The 25,834-nt window shown below is 35.4% G+C and overlaps 1 protein-coding gene and 3 long non-coding RNA genes across 4 annotated transcripts; 2 read left to right on the top strand and 2 right to left on the bottom strand.

Annotated features, from left to right (window-relative positions):
- Positions 1-2,191: 2,191 nt before the first annotated feature.
- LOC130989471 (uncharacterized) lies at positions 2,192-3,194 on the top strand. Its single transcript, XR_009090621.1, has 2 exons — positions 2,192-2,453; positions 2,553-3,194. It is a non-coding gene; the product is annotated as an uncharacterized LOC130989471 (long non-coding RNA).
- Positions 3,195-4,589: 1,395 nt separating this feature from the next.
- On the bottom strand, positions 4,590-7,222 carry LOC130989475 (uncharacterized). Its single transcript, XR_009090624.1, has 3 exons — positions 6,892-7,222; positions 5,389-5,449; positions 4,590-4,785 (listed from the first exon to the last, which is right to left on the bottom strand). It is a non-coding gene; the product is annotated as an uncharacterized LOC130989475 (long non-coding RNA).
- Positions 7,223-12,397: 5,175 nt separating this feature from the next.
- Positions 12,398-15,030, bottom strand: LOC130989473 (uncharacterized). The gene is made up of 3 exons (XR_009090623.1): positions 14,700-15,030; positions 13,197-13,257; positions 12,398-12,593 (listed from the first exon to the last, which is right to left on the bottom strand). It is a non-coding gene; the product is annotated as an uncharacterized LOC130989473 (long non-coding RNA).
- A 1,556-nt stretch (positions 15,031-16,586) lies between these two features.
- Positions 16,587-19,544, top strand: LOC130989447 (ferredoxin-thioredoxin reductase catalytic chain, chloroplastic). Its single transcript, XM_057913459.1, has 6 exons — positions 16,587-16,924; positions 17,017-17,129; positions 18,063-18,112; positions 18,242-18,313; positions 19,142-19,202; positions 19,405-19,544. Exons 1-6 carry the CDS (start codon positions 16,819-16,821, stop codon positions 19,447-19,449), a joined length of 447 nt encoding a protein of 148 aa, XP_057769442.1. The 5' UTR covers positions 16,587-16,818; the 3' UTR covers positions 19,450-19,544.
- The last annotated feature ends 6,290 nt before the right edge of the window (positions 19,545-25,834 follow it).

Below are 25,834 nucleotides of genomic sequence, written 5' to 3'. Positions count from 1 at the left end.
TATAAATACACATATATAATTAATAAAAAAAATTAAAGTTGTGGGGGCACGTGCCCCCGTACTAGTAGCTGTAGATCCGTCTCTCCAGTTGCATGCATGCAAGACCTCCCTTTTTAAAAAGTTTTAATCTTACACAATTGTTTGTAATTTAATAGTCAATTAAGAAAATATTGTCTTATAAAAGTTCTTTGTTTTTGAAAATGGCGTGTTCTACTAAGAGAGTTCTAATCTAAACAATGTGAGATATTTGTTCTAATTTAAAATCAGAGTAATTTTTGAGAAAATGGCCTTGCCCATACAATTCCATGAAATTTTTGGGATGGTTGAAATTTTTCCCATGTGATCAATGGCCTTGCCAGCGTCGCCAATTCCATTTTCTAGCTAAAGTTTATATTATGTACATACACATAGTGATATAATCTGTAATTATTGGTAATCTTTAAGAATCAAATTTGGCAAGCATAGCATAATTAGTTTTTATATATAAGGAAGTAATATTTAAGAATCAAATTAAGAAAGGAAAGATATATCTGTAGGGATAACATTGTAAAATAATAAATCAATAACTAAATATATAATTGTAATAAATATAAAATTACCATTCTAACCCATTATGGCTGCCATAATTATGAGAGATAAAATAAATTAGGAGAGAGATAATGTATAATATTCTCTCTCAATTATTTATGTTTTTGTGAGATAGATGATGTATAATATTCACTCAATCCTCATAAAATGTACTCAATCCGTTCTACAAGAGTGTGCATCACTTTTGATGACACGAGTTTTAATAAAATGTTAGATGTATGTATTATGAGTTGAAAAAGTGATTCACTTTATTATAAAATAAGAGTAAAAAATAAGGAGTTAATTGTGGAATAGTGCAAAAATAGCAAATACACACTCTTGTGGGACGTTCCTAAATAGAAATAAGGGCACACTCTTATGGGACGGAGGGAGTATTCAACATGTCATTTTTGTCCGTCCTCATAAAATGTATTCAAGTGATTTTTGGTAAGTTCTCCACTCACAATAAAGTGAGATTATTTCTCCACTTACAATACACTAATCAACTATTTTATTAAAAATAGTGCTATTTAAAAGGGGATATATTTTATAAGGATGGAGGGAATAAACTGTATGTTAGTTTATTTTAATTATAATCTATATAATATATAAAAGAGAAGTTTTTTCCCTCCAACTTTTCTCTCCATTTTTCTCTCTCTTCTTTCATAATTTTTTCACTATTTTTTTCTCTATTTTTTTAATTTTTTTAAAACATCATCAAATCAAATTTAATTCATGAAAAAAATACTTAATATACTACATCTTAAATTTAAGTTCGTGAAAAGATCTTTACTATGGTATAAAAAATCATCAAAAATGAATTTAAAAAATGAACTAATTATGAAAAAATTAAAAATATTTTATTTTTTCTCTCTTCATTAACATTTTACAACTTTTTATTTATATTTCTGTATGAAAAGATTAATTTATTTATTATGACGCTTAATACTCTATAATAATAATAATAATAATAATAATAATAATAATAATAATAATAATAATAATAATAATAATAATAATAATAATAATAATAATGTCAATTTTCGTTATCAAATAATTTTAAATTTATTTAATAACTATAATTTTCATTATACTTTATACAAAGTTGAAAATATACGTTTCAAATTCAAAATTTTATTGAGTAATTGATGTGAATCATTTTATTTTATTTTATTATTAAAACATATTTTTCATTTGTTTATATTTTAATTTAATTTAATTTAATACTTTTTATTATTTAAACATGTCATTTAATTTCGATGTTCATCGTGCATCTCAGGAATGGACATCTATATATTATATAAAGAACCAGTTTAACAGAATTTTTTTACCGTTAGATTTCTAACAGAATATTCCTAATATTTAATGGCACTTTATTGATGCTATATGTTGATATTTAACGTCAGATTAAAGATTCTGTTGATATTAAGCTTATGCCCACTAACCCACCTCCACCGATTAAATATGTATTTATTGATTTATTCAATCTAATTCACCCACTAACCCACATTCACCCAATTAACCCATGTAACATATATATCAGGTTAAAATCCACCACGTGTACATATGTATCCATTCATTAATTACATTAAAATAGATAGATAAATAAACAAAACACGTCTTAGCAGTTACAACCATTTCATACAAATTATATCATTCTTTTTGCATTCATTTTGCACCACTTTTCTCAACGTTCAGGCTTCTTCTAATTCTCCACAACTCTTACTACTTCAAAGATGCTTCCTTTTTTTGGTTTGATCAAGGATTTGGAGTTGGAAAATAGCAAAATAGCATTACAACTAAGGTTGCTTTGTAGCTATGACATTCCATATTATAACAACAAGAATGAAGTTTTCAGCCACGAGTGCATTATTCATGACAAAGAGGTATGTATTGATATATATTTCGATTTCGATTTCAATTTTAATATAGATTTTTATTGATATATATATATATATATATATATATTTCGTTTTTGTTTGTAGGATAATCGAATCCATGCAACAATTCCACAAAATGCACTATCAACAATGAAGCCCAAACTTCAACAAAGGAAATGTGTATGCAATGATGAATTTTATTGGTGTCCATGACAGAAGAAACAGAAGGCCGGAGCGTGAATGCTTTTCTAATTTTATTGTATTATGATCCTAAATGATTTTCTAATTTTGTTGTATTCTGATCCTAGGCTTTGCGTTACCTATCAGACTTGTATTTTACATCTATCTTATGTGAAAATACTTGATTTGCTCGAATTTGGTCTTATATTCTCTCAAAGGTTTTGTTAGGAAATGGGGAATTATGTAGAAGTAAATTTGTTTTCGAACCTTTCTCAACCAAGAGAAACCGGAGGAGATCAGTCAGCATATCTACGACTTCATTAAGAGGTTTTGTTCTCTTTCTATATTCTGAGGCCATATTTAGTTGTGTTGTTGCTCACTAATGTAGCTGTAAGCTAGGATGTTGTTGTTGTTTCAGGCTTGAAGTTGCATTTCAAATCAACACTTTTATCAAACAATGTTTATGTACCAATAATGATTTACGTCTTTGTTGGTATAGTTTGTTGCTTTTCTTGAAAATAAACTCACACATGTATAGACTGCTGTTAGAAGTAGCCTCTACTGAATAAATACACCAAAACAATGCTTCAAGAGTTTTCGAATGCACCTTTCATTATTATTAGTGTATGATATTAAATTTAATATTATAATTATTGAATTGATATTATTACTATACAATACTTTAAATAAAATAAAATTTAAATGAATAAAACTATTTTTTATTATCAATTCATTGAAGTCATAAATGATGATATTTTTATATAATTTATCTTAAAAAATAAAAAATAAAAAATCCTGATCCGTGCATCGCACGGGAGGTTGTACTAGTTCAAGTTAATAATATAGAATAGATTGTGAGATAGACATTTACATATATTGGTGGGTCTTGTTGTTTCCACTTGTACCTCGTAGTTAAGCCCCATCCATTTTCTATTTATTTATTAATTAATTATTTTAATTAATAAATGTTAATTGAGAGTTTATATATTTAAATGGAGATTAATAGATCTTGATTGGAGAATAGTCAGGCCGATCATATATGTCATAGGACCCTAAGCAAAAATAGATAATTGACCCTTATAATTTTTTTTTATATTGATGATACAACAATAGTATATTACAATAAACTTTTTCGGCCAATAATTTAAAAGAGTTTTCAAATAAAAGAGAAGGAAAGATAAGGTACTAAGAATTCAACACTAACGATATGATCTAAATGACGAAAATAACTTTTATAAGGCGAAGCTATGTAAATAAATACCTTATTGTTAAGTAAAAATTATATATATATATATATATATATATATATATATATATATATATATATGGTTGGGATATATGAAGAAGTAACTATATTTCGTTCTGAATAAGTCAATAAATTTACCGAATAAATCACGCGACCGCACGAATAGTTATTTTACTGAATAAACACGTACATTTTTCGTTCATGCGCTCGCGTGATTTATTCAGTAAATGTATTGAGTTATTCAGTCTTCGTTGTTTCCTTCTACATTTAGCATTCTTCATTGATCCATTCTCTATCCATATATATATATATATATATATATATATACATATATATATATATATATATGGGCCCTCAAAAATTGGGGGCTTTATGCGGCAGCATGTTGAGCATGTGTTCAGATACCGGTTTGAAATTAATAAACACTAGCTAGTTGGAATTGATAAATTTTAATTAGATTTGGTTCGAATGGATGCACAGTACGTTCATGTGTGCACATGCCATGTGTAACGACCCGACTTCTCCAAGGCAAAAAGAAATAGGAAAATAATTGAAGAACTTAATTGAGCTGAATAAACTTGCCAATTTACCCATTAAATCGGGTATGCATATCTAAAGAGATAAGATGAAAGGAGATAAAATGAAAGGCATTAAGAGACGCTAATCAAATGACAATATTCGAACTCAGGATCGCATAAGTTTAGTTTCGTGACTCCGATCATAATCAGTGATGGCTTCATTAAAAGAAATATGGGTTAAGAGTCTAAGCCCAACAAGATAATATTATACCACACAATAGAACTTCTCAATTTAGGGGATGGAGGATGAGGTGACAAGATAGTGATTAGCGGAAGCAAAAGACATCGTGGAACCTTAGCCTCAGCTCAGCCCCGTCTGCACCAGCCGATCAACCTGAAAATATTTGAAAATAATTTGGGCTGAGTACTAATGTACTCAGTGGGCACGAGTTTTTGAAATATTTTAAGAAATAATCGAAGTAGTTTATCCAATATCACAATCATAACTCAGAAGGTTTAAAAACAGAAATCCACTTCTAAGCATGACAAAACTTTTCTTCATTAAGTGGCGCGCCATGTACGTTCGATTGTTACTCACTTTCTCCCCACATTCACTGATCTCGGGACACACCCAGTCAGATCCAAAAATCTGTTATTGATCTCGGGACGCACCCGGTCAGAATCAATAGTCTTAACTGTGCTCCGGATAACCTCCTGTCAAGCACCGTGCTCCGGATAACCTCCTGTCAAGCACCCACCCTTATAACGTTCTAAATCTGTTAGTGCACGATGGTGATCAACCCATCGAGCCACTAACCATGTGTACACAATCCTCATTTAGCGTGTTAGGCCAAATGAGAATCTCGATCGATACTTAAGTGAGCCTTAAACAATTACAGAACGCACATAAAACATTTATATTGGATAAACAGATAATTTTCATGAAATATCAGAGCTTATATAACTCAAGATACATTGTATGTAAAATAAAACCCACCTCGATGTGGAGATTCAGTGCTTGCTCTGCTTGAAGCTCTAATGCCCTTGGTTACTCGAACCTACAAGAAATCTATTCTTAAGTAGGTCTCGAGGTGTCATCCTAATTTTCTAAGTAAAGTGGGGATCGCTAACTATTGATACACTTTGCCCGAATAAGAAATGTCCATAAGTGAATAAATAAATTCTTAATATAATATTAGTAATTTGATAAATACCACTAAATTTATAAATAATTAAAAATTTTAAAGAATATATAAAACCTTTATATTAGTAATTTATATTAAATTATTTTCGGGCTCAAGTTAATAGTTAAAGCCTAAGATAATAATTTACAAGCCATAATTTAAAGGTCTGTTATAAAGTGCAGCCCAAAAATCAATTTAAAACATAGTGTAGCCCATTTAAATAATTAAAATCGGCCCGGTACTCTATTAAGAATCGGCCCATGTCAAAGAAAAAGCCCATCAAATTATTATGAAATGAGGCCCAAACAAAGCTTAAATAAACCTAAAGGTAATTAAAATAAAACAAGTCAATCTTCCTCTCTCTCTACTCACGCTTCTCTCTCCCTCTCTCGCCTCGCCCCCCTTTTCTCCAGAACCTCCGCCTTCCCTCCCGAGCTCCACGCCGGCCGCCTCCAGCTCCGGCGAAATCGCCGGATCCGGGGCCTCCCTCTCATCGCCTTCCTTCTCTCGCTCCCGATAGCAGACGGTCAAGGAGGGCCGCCGCCGATGCTGCTCCATTTCCGCCGCGTCAGCGGCGCTCGGCCTTAGGCCGCGCCGCCCTGGCCTCGCCGTCAGCCACCAGCCACCTCGCGCTCCCCACCCTCTTCTCCCTTGCGTCATCTGCAGCGGACGGCCGAGGAAGGTTGCCGCCGCCGCTGCTGTTTTCACAGCGGGCAGCGCGCCTGGCCTCCGGCCGCGCCGCCGCCATCCTCCAGCGCTCCCTCTCACGGCCCAGCCCGCTCCATCACTTCTCCCTCTGCGTGTGGTGGTCAGCCACCTAGGCAGCGACTCTACCACAGCAGTCCTGCTGCCAGCCGACTCCCCTTTCTTCCTCGCGGCCGGCCGAGCAACGGCGTTCTGAAATTCGCCGTGCCGCCGCCGTCCTCATCACCGGGCAGAAGACCCTCTTCTTCCCTCGACTCCCACATTCCAGACCAAGACTCCCACATCCCAGCCCAAGAGGAAGAAGGAAAGGAAGATCGAACTTGCAGAGTTAAACAAGGTATGTTCTTGAAGAATAATGGGAATTGGTTCACGAGAAAGGAAGCAGGAAAGGCGTCAAGTTTGGTGTTCGTTGGTACTGTTCTTGATATAGTTGCTTTGTTGTAGTACAGATTTTAATAGTCTTATTTTAGCAGAGATTGTGTTTTACTAAAAATCCTTACAAGTTATGAATGAAAAGTATGCTGTTCAAGTTCATGTCAATGTGTGAGATTGTAAATCTAGTTGTAGAGGAAATACATGCTGTGGTATAAAGTTGAAGGGAGAGATCGAACCTTGTTCAGTTTGGTTTTGATGAATGTGCTGTAGTATTGCTTATTTGGCTTGATAAGCTTGATGGATGTCTTGAACTCTTGAGGTTGAAAGTATTTTAAGTGGCAGATTTTGCAGATTGGAGATGGAAAAGGACCGGGAATGTTCTTGAAAGGGAGTTTTAAAGGAGTGAAAGGGTGAAGAACAGATGCTGCATCGGTAGAGAAAAGAATATTTTCTGAGCAAATTTGGATTTGGGGGTAAAAGATTTCTTGGGAGATGAAAAGACGCTGGTGGCAGAAAGGAGATTTGATTCTGTCAGATTGCAATATTCTCTCTCTCTCACGCTGCAGCACTATTATGGACCTTAATACAAAAATAAAAACTCAAGTCTACTATTGATTGGGCTTAAGGACACAAATAATTTAATACCCTAACTATATACCATGTATACATATATATATGGGCCTTCATTAGACTCAGTGGAATAAATTGATTGGGCTTAAGGACACAAATAATTTAATACCCTAACTATATACCATGTATACATATATATGGGCCTTCATTAGACTCAGTGGAATAAATAAATAAATACAATGATAGATACTTGAATAAATAAAATGGAAAATATTTTTAATAATATTTCTCATATAATTAATAATGTCTCAAAATTTTGATTGATCAAAATAATTATATTGAATATAAATCTATATCAATTTCCTTGATATAATATAATTATAAAATATCGGACGTGTATCAATAGTATACTTAATTATTGGTCTTCTATATTTCTTATGAAAATATCGGGATGTCACATACCACCCTCCTTAAAAAATAAATTTCGTCCTCGAAATTTACAAGCCGTAGCAATCTAGCTCGGGGTTTTGAGCTTACAACTTTTCTTCTAGTTCTCACTTTTTTTTTTTTTTTTAAGCTTCTCTAAAATCTAGACGTGAATTTGAAATCACGATCAGATGTGATTGAGACAATTACACCGTGAAGATGCACAACTTCTTTAACCTATAGCTTCGCAAGCTTCTCCAATCTGAAAGTCATTTGTATGGGGAGGAAATGTGCCGAACTTGATAGGCAATTCACGATCACCCAAATGATCGTGTCTCTATGCATTGATCTAGGTAAGCTCACCACAAATCCTATATTGGTATGCTCTTATTTTCATTCCGGAATCGGCAACTGTTGTAGTGTTTTGTAGGGTTTTTGGCGCAGAGCTTTGATTTGCTGGTATGCATGACATCGTTCCACGAACAGAACTATACCTCTCTTCATTCCTTTCAACTGAAACATTTTTCTTCAAGTCTTGATACATTTTCGTACTTCTTGGGTGGGGCTACATACGTCGTGTCGTGTGTTTTACTCATGATTTCATTCCTTAGTTCTTCCTTGTGTGATACATACAATCTGTTTACCAACCATTAGAGCATTATCCTTGGTTTCGGTGGACCTTTTAGTTTCACTTGTCCTTGCAGTGAGACGCATCTTTTCCAAGAACCAATCTTCCATTTGTGTCTGTTCAATCCTCAAATCAGGTTTAGCTATTAGCGCAACTACTCAATCCCGATACTGTATCCGGAGGGTGAACAATTTCTAAGCTGAGTGAGGCGAAGTCACGAATCAGCTCCTTCAGTTGGGTGATGAAATACCCTGTCTTGGCTTTCGTCTTTCGACCTAAGGCGTCAGCTATTGCGTTCGCTTATCCTGTGTGGTAACTGATGGTGCAATCGTAATCCTTTACTAATTTGAGCCATCTTCGTTGTCTCATGTTCAAATCCTTATGCTCGAAGAAGTACTTCAAACTCTTATGATCTGTAAAGATCTCACACTTAACTCCGTAGAGATAGTGTCTCCGAATTTTCAGTGCTTGCACGACAGTAGCGAGCTCTAAGTTATGAGTCGGGTAGTTTCGCTCATGTGGCTTCAGTTGACGAGACGCTTATGTTATCTTTTCCTAGTTTTGCATCAACACACAAAATAGTCCTAGTTTCGAGGCATCGGTGTACACCATGAACTCTCCATTTTCTTCTAGTATTGTTAATACTGGGGCAGTAGACAGCCTTGTTTTGAGTTCCTGAAAATTTTGTTCGTAAGATTCAGACCAATCGTACTTAGTTCATTTTTCTCAAAAGCTGAGTCATTGGCCTAGCCTATTTTGAGAATCCTTCTATGAATCTTCTTTAGTAACCCGCTAGACCGAGGAAACCGTTGATTTTGTTGATGTTTGATGGTGCCTTCCATTCCTTGACTGCTTCGACCTTAGTAGGGTCCACTTTGATTCCATTAGTCGATACGATGTGACCGAGAATATCACTTCCCTCAACCAAAACTCACACTTGCAAAATTTGGCGAATAATCTCTCATTCTGCAAAGCCTTGTGAGTGTTCTTCGTGTTGTTCTTCAGTCTTAGAGTAGATGAGGATGTTATCACTTAACACTAAGACGAAACTTTCGAGGTATTGATGGAACCCTCTGTTCATCGGATCCATGAAAACGGATGGGCCATTCGTTAATCCAAAAGTCATCAATGTGAACTTGTAATGTCCGTAATGTGTTCGAAATGTTGTCTTTCAAATGTCTTCCATTTTCATCGTGAGCTGATGGTAACCAGACCTTATGTCAATCTTGGAAAAGACACCGGTTCCTTCAGATTATCGGACATGTTGTCTACCCTTGAAAGATGATATCTATTGTTTATCGTGAACATGTTTAGTTCTCGGTAGTCAATACACATCCCCAACGAGCCATCTTTCTTTTTGACGAACAAGACTGGTGCTCTCCATGGTGACACACTAGGTCGTATAAAACCTAAGTCTAACAACTCTTGCAGTTGTACTTTCAGTTCTTGTAGTTCTGGTGGGGCCATTCTGTATGGCGCCTTGGACATAGGTGCAGCTCCGGGTTCCAAATCAATTGTAAATTCCAATTGTCGAAGTGGTGGTAAACCGAGATTTTTTTTTTTTTTTTTTTTTTGGGAAAAACATCTTTGAAATCTCGAACTACTGGAAGTTCTTTGGTCGTTTTTCTTTGATTCTGGTTCTCTTGTTAAACGGACTAAGAAAGTATGATATTCTTCTTTCCTCATTAGCTTGGCAGCAATGACTCGGTTGTGAGAACTCTACTCAGTGTTTGTGAATAGGTGAGACCTGTCTGACTTGCTAGGGTAATTGGTATCTCATGGCGCAGTCCGTTCCTGAACTTCTCCGCACGTTTCTCATAAGTATAAATAGGAGTGGAGCATATCGTGTCAGTCGGTTGAAAATTCTTTCATACTCAGTCACCGTTTCAGCCCTCTGCCTCAGGTTCCAGAACTCGTTCTATTATTTTTTTTTTATTTTTCGTCGGTAACATCCCGGTGTGTACTTCTCATATAACTCTACCAAAAGTAATCCCTGGTGAAATTCTCCCATTGCTTTGATCCCCTTCTCGACATTCATAGGATCGCCTAAACTGTCAAACCTAGGTGGCTTCTCTTTGCAGAATCCTTCCACTACTAGACGGTCTGGTGCTACTTGTGGTGCGACTTCATCAGGGGTAATTCCTCGTCGTCATCCACGCTCTGTTATTGCCATATGCATTGTGTGGTTAAAGGTTCGATTGGTTATACGTCCTAACAGTACCGTGTGTGAATCAATCATAAGATTGGCGTGTTATGACAAAGCAAATTTGAACAACACGCATCAAGTATGAATAATTACTTATATATTTGCCTCAAAGAGGACTTTCGTAATATTCAAAACAATAATGCATCTCAAAAAGGGTTCTTTTGATTAACACGATTGAACAATGACGGATCTAAATTAATCATAATAACTAGGCGTGTTATGGGAAAGAAAATTTTGAATAACACGCACTAAAGTATGAGCAATATACTTATATATTATATGTCTCAAAAAAAAAGGACTTATATTATAATGAATGTAATTGTACTCCAACGGTTTCTTTGGAATACATAAGCATAATATGTGAATTTATTAAAAGAATTGAGGTTCTAGGTAAGGTCGGAGTTAGATGTAGAAGAGTTCGACCTTACAATCAAAAGGTTTGGTGATTATGTCAAAAGAAACGTGATTCCACACAACTGGTACCACCACTAATCTAATAACATATGCAGTCAATTGCTCTCTCGTGAATTTCTTGTGATAGCTTCCTCAATATTGTTCTCCTGATCTTCTTACGATGTCAATGGCCTTGGCTTGGTGCTCTTGGTCAGCTGCGGAAAATCGTTGATCACAATTCTTGGGCATAAGTTGGTTGTCCCTATACTCCATTCATTAGAAAGGTGCCGCACGAGCCTCGTTGATGATTCGATATCTAATACTCTTCCATTGCGCGCATCTATTCAAAACACGAAAATCTCCCAAATTTCCTTGAAGAAAACATCTAGGTTCTTGATGTAGTCATGGAACTTCTCGTCATATTGTTTTTGCAAGTACATTGGTGTCTAATGCTTGCAAAATTTCTCGCCTTGCTTGTCCATCTAAAAAGAAAGACCAATGACATTCAAACAGAAATAGCGCAAGGCTAAATCTAACCAAGTTTCTATGTTTTATAAGCATCATAGGTATTCTGAGAGCATTCTATGTTCATCAAGGTTCCATTCTTCGTCATTCTAAAGTTCTCTAGACAAAAGTCTAGTTTATATAGATTGAAATCCTATCATAGAATTAGCTAGAGCACCTCTAACTATGAGGCAAAGCATACTCTTATAAGCTCATAGTTTTGTTGACTATTGAGTCAACCTACTCATAACTATCAGGTCAAAAAGGTCATAATTAACCGAAGTCAACAAATAATGTCACTTATGCCATCTGAAATATTACTCAACATGCATGAAGTTAAAAATCATAACATATCTTTAATCATAAACGGTTCATAGAATCAAAACATAAACAACAAATCTTTTCTCTTTCAAACATGCTTATGTGAGCTCAAAGAGACTCGTCATAATATACTTCTTCTGAAAATAGATCATGTGGGCTCAGAGAGTCCCATCATGATTACATACTTTGCTTCTTGTAAAGACTCGGTCCAAATATCACACTTTTCTTTCTTTGCATAAATAATATCTCATTGCATATGTGAAATCCTTCAAGCATTTCACAAGATAATCCTTTGCGCGCACTTTCTTAGAACAAAATCATTTATTTGAAAATTTTAAAACGTACCTTTGTTGATCAGGTAGTGAGACGGTGAGCTGAGGGTTGCAGCAATGCTTAGGAGTCTAGAGGTACAATTCTAGACTTGAAATAGTTAAACTAACGGTAATCAGAGACACGAAAGAAAACTTGTGCTCTGATACCACTTGTAACGACCCGACTTCTCCAAGGCAAAAAGAAATAGGAAAATAATTGAAGAACTTAATTGAGCTGAATAAACTTGCCAATTTACCCATTAAATCGGGTATGCATATCTAAAGAGATAAGATGAAAGGAGATAAAATGAAAGGCATTAAGAGACGCTAATCAAATGACAATATTCGAACTCAGGATCGCATAAGTTTAGTTTCGTGACTCCGATCATAATCAGTGATGGCTTCATTAAAAGAAATATGGGTTAAGAGTCTAAGCCCAACAAGATAATATTATACCACACAATAGAACTTCTCAATTTAGGGGATGGAGGATGAGGTGACAAGATAGTGATTAGCGGAAGCAAAAGACATCGTGGAACCTTAGCCTCAGCTCAGCCCCGTCTGCACCAGCCGATCAACCTGAAAATATTTGAAAATAATTTGGGCTGAGTACTAATGTACTCAGTGGGCACGAGTTTTTGAAATATTTTAAGAAATAATCGAAGTAGTTTATCCAATATCACAATCATAACTCAGAAGGTTTAAAAACAGAAATCCACTTCTAAGCATGACAAAACTTTTCTTCATTAAGTGGCGCGCCATGTACGTTCGATTGTTACTCACTTTCTCCCCACATTCACTGATCTCGGGACACACCCAGTCAGATCCAAAAATCTGTTATTGATCTCGGGACGCACCCGGTCAGAATCAATAGTCTTAACTGTGCTCCGGATAACCTCCTGTCAAGCACCGTGCTCCGGATAACCTCCTGTCAAGCACCCACCCTTATAACGTTCTAAATCTGTTAGTGCACGATGGTGATCAACCCATCGAGCCACTAACCCTGTGTACACAATCCTCATTTAGCGTGTTAGGCCAAATGAGAATCTCGATCGATACTTAAGTGAGCCTTAAACAATTACAGAACGCACATAAAACATTTATATTGGATAAACAGATAATTTTCATGAAATATCAGAGCTTATATAACTCAAGATACATTGTATGTAAAATAAAACCCACCTCGATGTGGAGATTCAGTGCTTGCTCTGCTTGAAGCTCTAATGCCCTTGGTTACTCGAACCTACAAGAAATCTATTCTTAAGTAGGTCTCGAGGTGTCATCCTAATTTTCTAAGTAAAGTGGGGATCGCTAACTATTGATACACTTTGCCCGAATAAGAAATGTCCATAAGTGAATAAATAAATTCTTAATATAATATTAGTAATTTGATAAATACCACTAAATTTATAAATAATTAAAAATTTTAAAGAATATATAAAACCTTTATATTAGTAATTTATATTAAATTATTTTCGGGCTCAAGTTAATAGTTAAAGCCTAAGATAATAATTTACAAGCCATAATTTAAAGGTCTGTTATAAAGTGCAGCCCAAAAATCAATTTAAAACATAGTGTAGCCCATTTAAATAATTAAAATCGGCCCGGTACTCTATTAAGAATCGGCCCATGTCAAAGAAAAAGCCCATCAAATTATTATGAAATGAGGCCCAAACAAAGCTTAAATAAACCTAAAGGTAATTAAAATAAAACAAGTCAATCTTCCTCTCTCTCTACTCACGCTTCTCTCTCCCTCTCTCGCCTCGCCCCCCTTTTCTCCAGAACCTCCGCCTTCCCTCCCGAGCTCCACGCCGGCCGCCTCCAGCTCCGGCGAAATCGCCGGATCCGGGGCCTCCCTCTCATCGCCTTCCTTCTCTCGCTCCCGATAGCAGACGGTCAAGGAGGGCCGCCGCCGATGCTGCTCCATTTCCGCCGCGTCAGCGGCGCTCGGCCTTAGGCCGCGCCGCCCTGGCCTCGCCGTCAGCCACCAGCCACCTCGCGCTCCCCACCCTCTTCTCCCTTGCGTCATCTGCAGCGGACGGCCGAGGAAGGTTGCCGCCGCCGCTGCTGTTTTCACAGCGGGCAGCGCGCCTGGCCTCCGGCCGCGCCGCCGCCATCCTCCAGCGCTCCCTCTCACGGCCCAGCCCGCTCCATCACTTCTCCCTCTGCGTGTGGTGGTCAGCCACCTAGGCAGCGACTCTACCACAGCAGTCCTGCTGCCAGCCGACTCCCCTTTCTTCCTCGCGGCCGGCCGAGCAACGGCGTTCTGAAATTCGCCGTGCCGCCGCCGTCCTCATCACCGGGCAGAAGACCCTCTTCTTCCCTCGACTCCCACATTCCAGACCAAGACTCCCACATCCCAGCCCAAGAGGAAGAAGGAAAGGAAGATCGAACTTGCAGAGTTAAACAAGGTATGTTCTTGAAGAATAATGGGAATTGGTTCACGAGAAAGGAAGCAGGAAAGGCGTCAAGTTTGGTGTTCGTTGGTACTGTTCTTGATATAGTTGCTTTGTTGTAGTACAGATTTTAATAGTCTTATTTTAGCAGAGATTGTGTTTTACTAAAAATCCTTACAAGTTATGAATGAAAAGTATGCTGTTCAAGTTCATGTCAATGTGTGAGATTGTAAATCTAGTTGTAGAGGAAATACATGCTGTGGTATAAAGTTGAAGGGAGAGATCGAACCTTGTTCAGTTTGGTTTTGATGAATGTGCTGTAGTATTGCTTATTTGGCTTGATAAGCTTGATGGATGTCTTGAACTCTTGAGGTTGAAAGTATTTTAAGTGGCAGATTTTGCAGATTGGAGATGGAAAAGGACCGGGAATGTTCTTGAAAGGGAGTTTTAAAGGAGTGAAAGGGTGAAGAACAGATGCTGCATCGGTAGAGAAAAGAATATTTTCTGAGCAAATTTGGATTTGGGGGTAAAAGATTTCTTGGGAGATGAAAAGACGCTGGTGGCAGAAAGGAGATTTGATTCTGTCAGATTGCAATATTCTCTCTCTCTCACGCTGCAGCACTATTATGGACCTTAATACAAAAATAAAAACTCAAGTCTACTATTGATTGGGCTTAAGGACACAAATAATTTAATACCCTAACTATATACCATGTATACATATATATATGGGCCTTCATTAGACTCAGTGGAATAAATTGATTGGGCTTAAGGACACAAATAATTTAATACCCTAACTATATACCATGTATACATATATATATGGGCCTTCATTAGACTCAGTGGAATAAATAAATAAATACAATGATAGATACTTGAATAAATAAAATGGAAAATATTTTTAATAATATTTCTCATATAATTAATAATGTCTCAAAATTTTGATTGATCAAAATAATTATATTGAATATAAATCTATATCAATTTCCTTGATATAATATAATTATAAAATATCGGACGTGTATCAATAGTATACTTAATTATTGGTCTTCTATATTTCTTATGAAAATATCGGGATGTCACACCATGTATGACTTTCGATTTGATGGATGAGATATATAATATTAATATGATAAAGTATGATTGAAATATTTAGTTATGTGTTTGAATTGATTGATTGATTGTGTTGTAGGATAAATTTAAGAATTGTGAGTAAAATATAGAGAGAGAGTTACAATAGAAATGTTAGGGGTTTATCTTTTTAATTAAAATGCAAAAATTAAGGACAAATAAAATTAATAATGTTTTTAATGAGGACATTTTTGAAATTTCCCATTATGCATTTGAGGATGATTAAATAATTAGCATGTCATTGAAATTATATTAGAGTGTGAATTTAATTATTTATCACAGATCGAATCATGCAAATCAATATTTGATTAAGTTCAATTAATTTGTCAATATGTCTTATCACTCAAACCAAACACCTTCATAATTTTTTTGCTTTATAAAATAATTTGATTTTATAAAACAAACACAATAACAACTACTTTATGATAGGTATCCATCATATCCTTATTACACATAGGGAGAGTTTACTTTGGAGGATTAGTTTTGATAGATAAAAATAGTAACGTTAATCCCTTATTTATATTCATAGATTGAAACGTTAGAATGTCCCAAAGCCCTTGATTATTTCTATCATTCAAACTAGTTTTGTTTGATTCTTATCCTATAGAAAATGTGGGATTGAAAATATCATACTTTTGACAATAAAAATACTTTATTCATGCATATAATCAATCATGCAAAGTAAATACCCCTATACAGACAAACTTGTAAATTAGATGTTATGTTAGATCTTCTTCGATAAAATTTGACATGTTTAATTGAATGTGAAATTATGGTAGTTTACCTCAATAGTAATTTAATCTTTCCCTAAAAAAAATGTCTGATATAATCATCTTCTTTTGTATTATGTTCATCCATGAGGTGAATGCATATATTTAAATCTAATCAATTAATTAAATTAATAATTTTAAAAAACACCATATTAGAATAAATTTGAGGCTCCGTAAATAATCCTGTAAAAAAACTCGAAAGGAATTCGTAAAGAGAATCAGTTTTCGGCGAGGATAACATTTTATATTGGGCTGCTATATACAAGGCTTGAAATCGGGCCGACTAAGCCCGGCCCAAAATATTTACGTGGCGAATTTGGAGTTGGACAGCTTCTGTTGATATATTATTGGCAATGACTAATGAGTGGTGCTTCCGCTTCCAAAAAGACGGCATTTTATAAAATCGATTTTCATTCATTTTCTTTTAGATAGAAAAGAAAAAATCTCATCTGTTTTATATAAGAGTGGTGGTTAGAGAAGTACAAAATCAGATCCAAATTGTCCGCCATGAGAGCTCTTCAAGCTTCCACTTCCTACAGCCTAGGCCTAGGCACATCGTCCGTCGCTGCTCCGCCGTCGCGTCCGCGTCGCCGCCTCGGCGCAGTCGCTAAAGGTAGTTCTGCGATTTTACGTGAGCTCGATCCATTAATTTTTTAAATTTATCCTGATAGTGCGGAATGGTAAGATGATTGTGCGTTGTTGTAGTTGAGCCGACGGAGAAATCGATCGAAATAATGAGGAAATTTTCGGAGCAGTATGCTCGGAAGTCCGATACATATTTCTGTGTCGACAAAGGAGTCACATCTGTTGTCATCAAGGTATTCGTTTCAATTTCTCATTAATGGCTGTGTTTGTATTTGTTTTTATTTTTGTTATCTTTTTTTCTCTTTTAATTTGAAGTTAGAAGTTATGGACAAATTTATGAGGAAAATTGCAATGTGTCTGTTGTCGTCAAGGTATCATTACTGTGTTAATGTCTGTTTTTAGTTTTATTTCTCTTTTAACTGCAGTAGAAGTTATGGACGAATTTATTCAGAAAAAATTCAATGTAATAGCTCGGAGGTTTAGTTTGCTCTATATTTAGTTAAAGAAAACATTATGTATAACAAACATCAACAGCAGAAAGGTTAATTTCAGTTAGACGTGTTTTCTTGTTTTTGTTCCATAATCTGAAAGTACAGAATCCTATCAGTATATATATTACTCCATTACAACTCCAAAACCCTACACATAAACAAACAACAAAGCAGCAAAACTTGTACAGATGTTATAGGATGTAAACACTAATCACAATCTAAATGATGTGTGAATGAGTGGTTTCTAGCTCATCCTGCCGAATATTCGTCAATTTCATTCTTATGACATGGAAAGCAACTATAAGCTGCTGCACTTATCAGTTGACTGTGCTTGTTTTTCTTCTGCTGAATTTTCATACTTGGCTACTGAGTATGCATGCGGACATTTAGTGAAAGCTAGTCAAGTTGCTTTGTGTTTGTGACCCTGTGTGTGTTGTGATGTGATATGTGGTGCCTATGTCGAGTAATTCATTTCTAGTTTCAGCGCTCACTTCTAAGTGTATTTTTTACAAGCACTCGAACTATTTAGTTATGGTTTTTTGAAATTGCTAAATTAATAGATGTGATGAATATATATCTTACAGTATAAGGAAATATTCTTGAATGAGACCTATAATTACTTTTTCAGCTTATCATAAACTAAGAGAAAATGTGCTTTGTCAAATTTGTAAACAGGGATTGGCGGAACACAGGGATACATTGGGTGCTCCTCTGTGCCCTTGCAGGTAGTTTTCCATCACAGACAAATATATGTATATACTAAATTAGATGTTTTCGGTCAGTCCTAATTTTGAAATGTGAATTAGATTTTTTTAAATGAGGCAGCATAGATATATTCACCAATTTGGTTTCAGGCACTATGATGATAAGGCTGCTGAGGCACAACAGGGCTTTTGGAACTGTCCTTGCGTTCCTATGAGGGAAAGGTAAGGTTTAATGTTTAGGTTGTTGCAAATTAATTTCTTCTGTTTCAGTATTTTGTAGTTATTGAACATCTATAGGTTGTGATAGGGATAGAGCTATAGCCTATAGGCTATGTTGCTGAAAGAGTTAGTGGCCAATAGTAGGTGCTAGATTGCTGATTATATTGGTGGTGAAGATGAAATCCAGTATCAGTGACTCATGAACTACCATAGTTGAAATATTTTGAATTTGTAGGCCAAGGCTCATGGACATCCAACCTGAAATAAACGTTAGATTTCCCAGGGGAATGAAGTTTAGTGGAGTGGATTTCTAATGATTGCTTGCAATTAAACGTCAGTAAATTGCATTATGCCCCCCTGCCTTATTTTTCTTCACATATACAAACCATTTCATACTTCTATGATGGTGAGTTATGGTATTTGATGTCCATCTAAGATGTTGAAATCATCTCAGCTCTAGAAAACTTGGAGCTGTCATGAGCTATCGTTTACTAGCTATATCTACTTCATCTTGTATTATTCCAACTTGGCTTGATTTGTAGCAGTTATGTATACTTCTTTCTTAAAAATTGTTCCTTTAACATTCAATCTTTGGAATGATATTGCTATATTGCTTCTTTTATCTCATGAGAATCTGTATATACTTCCTAGCATCCATTATATGATGATATATATAGAATGTCATTTCAAAAATTGCTCATGGTTGACAAAATACATTAGTTTGTTTGATTCAGATCTTATTTATGTGAAGTTCTTTCTATTGTTGCTCGCTCATTGATTGTAGTTGAACCATTGTCTTTTGCGTGCTAAATTGTTATGGTGTGTTGGCAGGAAGGAATGCCACTGCATGCTTTTTCTCACCCCTGATAACGATTTTGCTGGTCAGGAGCAGGTAACAAATAAAAATACACCATGATGTTTTCTTCTTTTATTTAAGGGGTCTGAACTTCAAACTCATTCATATCGAAGGTTACATTGCTTTACAAAATTCAGTCTCACTCTCTCGGCTTCGTGATAATAATGTTGAAGTTGCGTCTTTTCTCATTTACTTGATGGTGTTGGTTACTTAGTTGAAGCAACCTTCTGCTGTGCAGGCCATCACATTGGAAGAGATCCGAGAAACTACAGCAAATATGTAATGCTATCTTCTTGTATTCAAACTCACCTGTCTTGAGTAGGTACCAATGTATGTAAATCTGTATCATAATAATATGGTATAAGTTTTTATTCCCAATGACTTGATATCACGCATTATTTGATTTACAAGTCTTCTTGAGCAATGGATCTGCCTTTCCAGTTCATTAATTTTAATGAAATTTGGAATTCAAAAATAAAAATGTAGAAATGTGAATTTTGTGGAAATGAGGATTTAAGACCCCCTCTAAGACCCAATGCATTGGAGAGGAGTGTGTCTTAGGTGGAGACCACCATCTAAGACCCCTTTTAAAACACAATGCATTGGAGATGCTCTTAATGATCCAATAGCTTAAAATGGTTCTTATTTTCAAAGAATAGAGAAGCAATCTCTGCCATTGATCATGATCCATTAAACGGTCAATAATTAAGATTAAATTCCGCATCTAGATTTTTTTATGAATATATCGGTAATTGTGTTGAACGTATCCAGATTTCAAACCTCAAACACTCCAAACGTTCAATAAAATTATTGGTATGTTCAACTGTTGTACTGAGATGTTCAATGTTTCGCTCTTTTTCTTGTAGAAACCAATCATATATATTCAATGGAGACCACATCCCTATATAGAGAATAGAGATCAAATCAGAGCCATTGATCTCACTAAAATCAATGAATCAGATTAATCTGAATTCTTCAAGTTTAGGAAATCCCGTAAATTCCTCATTTTTCAATTCTGGGAACCAACGAACATTATTATGAACTTACGAACATACTAATGTTCGTCGATGTGTTTGTATAAAAACAAATGAACATACTAATATTTGTTGATATGTTCGTATAAAAACAAATGAACATACAAATAAACATACTTATATTCGTAAGTTCAAATGAACATACAAGTAATGAACCAAATGAACATACAAATAATGTTCGTTGGTTCCCAAAATTGAAAAATGAGGAATTTACGGGATTTCCTAAACTTGAAAAATTCGGATGAATCTGATTCATTGATTTTGGTGAGATCAATGGCTCTGATTTGGTCTTCATTCTCTATATAGGGGAGTGGTCTCCATTGAACTCTTCCCTATATATATATATATATACTTATGTTCGTAAGTTCATAATAATGTTCGTTGGTTCCCAGAATTGGAAGATGATGAATTTACGATATTTCCTAAACTTGAATAATTCAGATGAATCTGATTCATTGATTTTGGTGAGTTCAATGGCTCTAATTTGGTCTTTATTCTCTATATAGGGGAGTGGTCTCCATTTAACTCTTCCCTATATATATATAGGCAAAAGTTCAATTAAGAATGATATATGTTGTTAGAATTGAGAATGATTTAACACCCCACGATTAAGTTGATCCCGCCAAGATTGTTTCCATCATCTGGCGTCCAATGTTAATACAAGGGCATGGTTGACTTTGAATATTAACTTAAATATAGTAGTACTAAATTGACGATTTTTGATACAATAGGATTTGGAAAGATTTGATAGAAGATATCTTTAATTAGTTTTCAACGCTATTTTCAAATCATTATTACTTGAACAATAGTATTCAGACTCCATTACCTGATCAGTACATATAAATTTATAAGATTCGTTTTGAACATCTATACACAGTATGTTGAACTTAATAACTCGAGCCAACTCAACATTCAATTGCCTATTTATATATAAGAAATTTTAACCAAGGTTCTGTGTGCATTGAGCAATATAGTTTTTCTTAATCTATTGTTTAAAAAACATCACCTTGTCCAGTGAACGTTGATGCCCTCCAGAATGCTGTACACTATCTTCAATACCGGTGATATCTATCCCCTGAATTGATATGAATGTAAATAACAGACCTATTGAACTTACGTATAACAAGTATTGAGCATTCTGTCACACCCCAATTCTTGAAACAATAACTATAAGTGGGGTACGACTCATCATTTAAAATGAACAAGGGAAAAACCTTGTGAAATCCGAATAAAAGGGATAACAATCGGGCTTAGCCCCTTTGGATGAAAAAAGACAGGTATTCAAGTGATACGAATCCATCAACAACATAATAACTTCATGATCACAAGTTTAGTGTCATGCTTCAGATAACCAACATTTATAGAATGAAACACTTGTGAATTAATAGTCTCGGCTCAACAAAAGATATTGTTTAGAGTCACAACATAAAGGTCTTAAGTTAAGGAAACAAAAGACATATACTGGCTAGTTCTACAGCGGAAGTCAAAATAAGGAGTTGAACTCTAGCCTCAGCTCATCCCGTCAGCACCAGCCATTAACCTGAAAAACATTTGAAGATTTTTGGGCTAAGTACTAATGTACTTAGTGGGCTGCAACTTTTGAAACATTTCATAATCTGAAGAACAGTTTATCCAATCATACTGACATGACTTAGAAGGTTTTGAAGTGAAATAACTTCTAAGCATGTTAAAACATTTCATATAATATTTAATTATTTTGCGCGTGTTTGCACACTCCATTCTGTTACTCGCTGTGATCCCGGACCATTTAGTCACCGACGGATCTCTGTCTCCCGCTGACTTGAACTGAGGGCGTAACCCAGCCAAGTATAATAAACCTCGGAAATTAATCCAGACAAGCTTATCATAACTATGCTCCAGAACACATCCCGTCGGGCACCCTTATAACACCTCTGGTTAGTGCCCGATGGAGATCAACCCACCAAGTCAGCTAACAAGTGTACACAATTCTCAAATAACGTGTTAGGCTATAAGAGAACCTCAATTGATTCGTTGTGGCGAGCCTTAAACATGGTATAGTGCACAAAAATATTTTATTGAATAAACAATTTATATTTCACGAACATTTAAGCTCATTAGCTCAATCATACATTTGGAAAATAAGCCCACCTGTTTAGGCAAAGCATGTCGTTTAACTTATCTCTGAATCGGAATAGCAGTGCTAATCCTCCTGATGTTCAATGCCTACAAGAAATCTATTCTCAATAGGTCTCTTAAATCTAAACTCAAGTCACGGTAAAGTGCTTAACATTCTATGATTCACTTAGCCGGGTTTTCAAAATTTAATGAATAAATAATTGAAAACAATTCTCTTGAGTTAAGAACACCAACAATATTCTTACTCGTCTTTCTTTTGTAATTGGAAATATAAATAACCAATTAAATCATGATGCAATGCATGACTCATTTCATACTTAAGCATAATAGTGTTTACTTAATATGCACAAGACCAAAATATAAAAACAAAGGCAGTCCACTGCCGCCTCTCCCCCCTTTCTCTACTCTGCTCTACTATACTCTACTCTGCTCTCTAGCTCTGGTCATTCAGCTCTGCTCTGCAAATCTAGCTCTGCTCTGCAATCTAGCTCTGCTCTGCCCTCCAGCTCTGCTCTGCCCTCTCACCCTGCTCTGCTCCTCTCGCTCTGCTCTGCCCTCTCGCTCTGCTCTGCTCATCTTGCTCTGCTCTGCTCCTCTCTACTCTTTCTTAACCCACCAGTACACCTCTCTACTCTGCTCTCATCTCACCGGGTCAGCTTACGCCGATCACCTCCTTGGTAACGGCGAAGCGCCGTCACCTCCCTCTGTTTATCCGGCGACCGCAGCAAGCCACGGCCGCTACCCTCACTCTCCTCTCCTCCAGATCTGACGAAAATGCGACCCATAGGCCACGCCTCCGCCGAGGCTTAGATCCCCAAATAAGCCACCGATCAACACCAGCCTCTGTTTTAACTCCGACGACCCACCCACACAGCCAAAACCAACTCAAAATTCTATCTTTCTTCTTATTCTTTTAACACATACATCATGTATGCAAGCATAAACATAAACAGAGTATGCACAGCTCAGATATACATGTATGTGTGTGATTCTTGTTTGTGAAGTTTGAAAAAAATCATTTGTTCGATCATGATGTGAACTGGACTCGGAATGAAAGGAGAAATCTCAAAATTGAGAAGATCTTACCTATGGTTGCTGCGTTCTACTCAGGGACGCAGAAGTTTGGAACAAGAATTTCCAGGATGAAATCAGCTGAATTGTTGAGAATGAACTTGCTGCTCTTGCCGAGAAGGGTGAAATATCAAGAGGAATGAGGCTACTTCTTAAAAGAAGACATGGGAAAAGTGGAGGATACGTGGATGCACTCCATCCACAAGCTTACCAAAATATCATGAGGATTAAAGAGGGATTGGGCTCAATGGATGTGTGATTGTGAATGGGTCGGTTCTTATTAAAAAAAATCAAAGTCCAACTCAAATAAATGCTTGAATGCTTAATTAAATAAATATGCAATGCATATAAATTTAATAACTAAATTTACAAATGCTTTTGTAAATCATTTTTGTTGGAATTAAAATAAATTCTTTTTCTCAATCCGGCGTGAATCATCTTAAATCTAAGTTCAAAATTATTCTAAACTTAGCTCAAGAAAATGGGGTATTACACATTCACAGTCCGAAATTGCAAAAACCATTAACTATTGAACATTCACAGTTCCTTTGAAGATCACCAATAACAGAGGAGATTACAAGTTGACCACGAAGCATTCCATAAATTTGAATCTCTATTTGAAAGGAAGACGAAGAATTGACGGGATTTGATCCTTGAGGAGATTACTGGAGAATTTGTTTTAGACGAATTTGACCTTTTTGGGTAATAATCACTATTTTAAATCATATTCAACGAAATAAGAATTAGAATTTTGAACTGATCTTGGCCGTCAGATGTGCTCTATTCAATGGATAGAATTTATTCCTTATTCTAACTCTTAGGGGCTTTTCTCAATTGAAGCTTACCCTATATATATATATATATATATATATATATATATATATATATATATATATAGGGTGGAGTTCTATGGTGACCACTTCTTATATAGAGAATGAAAACCAAATCTTGTGTGTCGATCTTGCTTAATCTAACGGTGATCATTCGTCCATTAATTATTGTAATTTTTCCATATTTATTTATTTCTCTAATTACAACTAATCCAATCTTATTCATCTTGTTCGTTAGATATATACATCTTGTTCGTTAGTATTATATGTCTTATTCATTGTCCTCAGTGTTTCACGAAAAATAGGGGGTCTCACTGGAGCGTGCCTCTCTCTCTCTATATATATATATATATAGGCAAAAGTTCAATTAAGAATGATATATGTTGTTAGAATTGAGAATGATTTAACATCTCACGATTAAGTTGATTCCGCGGCCAAGATTGTTTCCATCATCTGGCGTCCAATGTTAATACAAGGGCATGGTTGACTTTGAATATTAACTTAAATATAGTAGTTATGCTAAACTGACGAATTTTGATATAATAAGATTTGGAAAGATTTGATAGAAGATATCTTTAATTAGTTTTCATCGCTATTTTCAAATCATTATTACTTGAACAATAGTATTCAGACTCCATTACCTGATCAGTACATATAAATTTATAAGATTCGTTTTGAACATCTATACACAGTATGTTGAACTTAATAACTCGAGCCAACTCAACATTCAATTGCCTATCTATATATAAGAAATTTAACCAGGGTTCTGTGTGCATTGAGCAATATAGTTTTTCTTAATCTATTGTTTAAAAAACATCACCTTGTCCAGTGAACGTTGATGCCCTCCAGAATGCTGTACACTATCTTCAATACCAGTGATACCTATCCCCTGAATTGATATGAATGTAAATAACAGACCTATTGAACTTACGTATAACAAGTATTGACCATTCACAGTCCGAATTTGCAAAAACCATTAAGTATTGAACATTCACAGTTCCTTTGACGATCACCTATAACAAAGGAGATTACAAGTTGACCACGAAACATTCCATAAATTTGAATCTCCATTTGAAAGGAAGGCGAGGAATTGACGGGATTTGATCCTTGAGGAGATTACTGGAGAATTTGTTTTAGACGAATTTGACCTTTTTAGATAATAATCACTATTTTAAATCATATTCAATGAAATAAGAATTGAAATTTTGAACTGATCTTGGCTGTCAAATGTGCTCTATTCAATGGATAGAATTTATTCCTTATTCTAACTCTTAGGGGCTTTTCTCAATTGAAGCTTACCCTATATATATATATATATATAGGGTGTGGTTCTAGAGAGAACTACATTATTTGTGAGAACGGGAGAACCATCAAATCTAATGCATCCACTGTAAAAATTAATGCATTCGCTGTTAAAATTAATGCACTAAAAAAATAAAAAATAAAATGCTCCCTTCAGGATTCGAACCCAGGATCTGCATTCATCCAACAAGATGATGCATCCACCGTAGATCTTGATGATCGAATGGCTGAAAATGGTTCTCCGGTCTTTTTTTATTTATGGTTCTTTCTTGAACCTCTCCCTATATATATATATATATATATATATATATAA

Source organism: Salvia miltiorrhiza, chromosome 6 (assembly GCF_028751815.1).
Source record: "Salvia miltiorrhiza cultivar Shanhuang (shh) chromosome 6, IMPLAD_Smil_shh, whole genome shotgun sequence".
Lineage (NCBI taxonomy): Eukaryota > Viridiplantae > Streptophyta > Magnoliopsida > Lamiales > Lamiaceae > Salvia > Salvia miltiorrhiza.
Note: the sequence above shows the minus strand (reverse complement) of the source record. Positions and strands in the feature narration are given on the sequence as shown.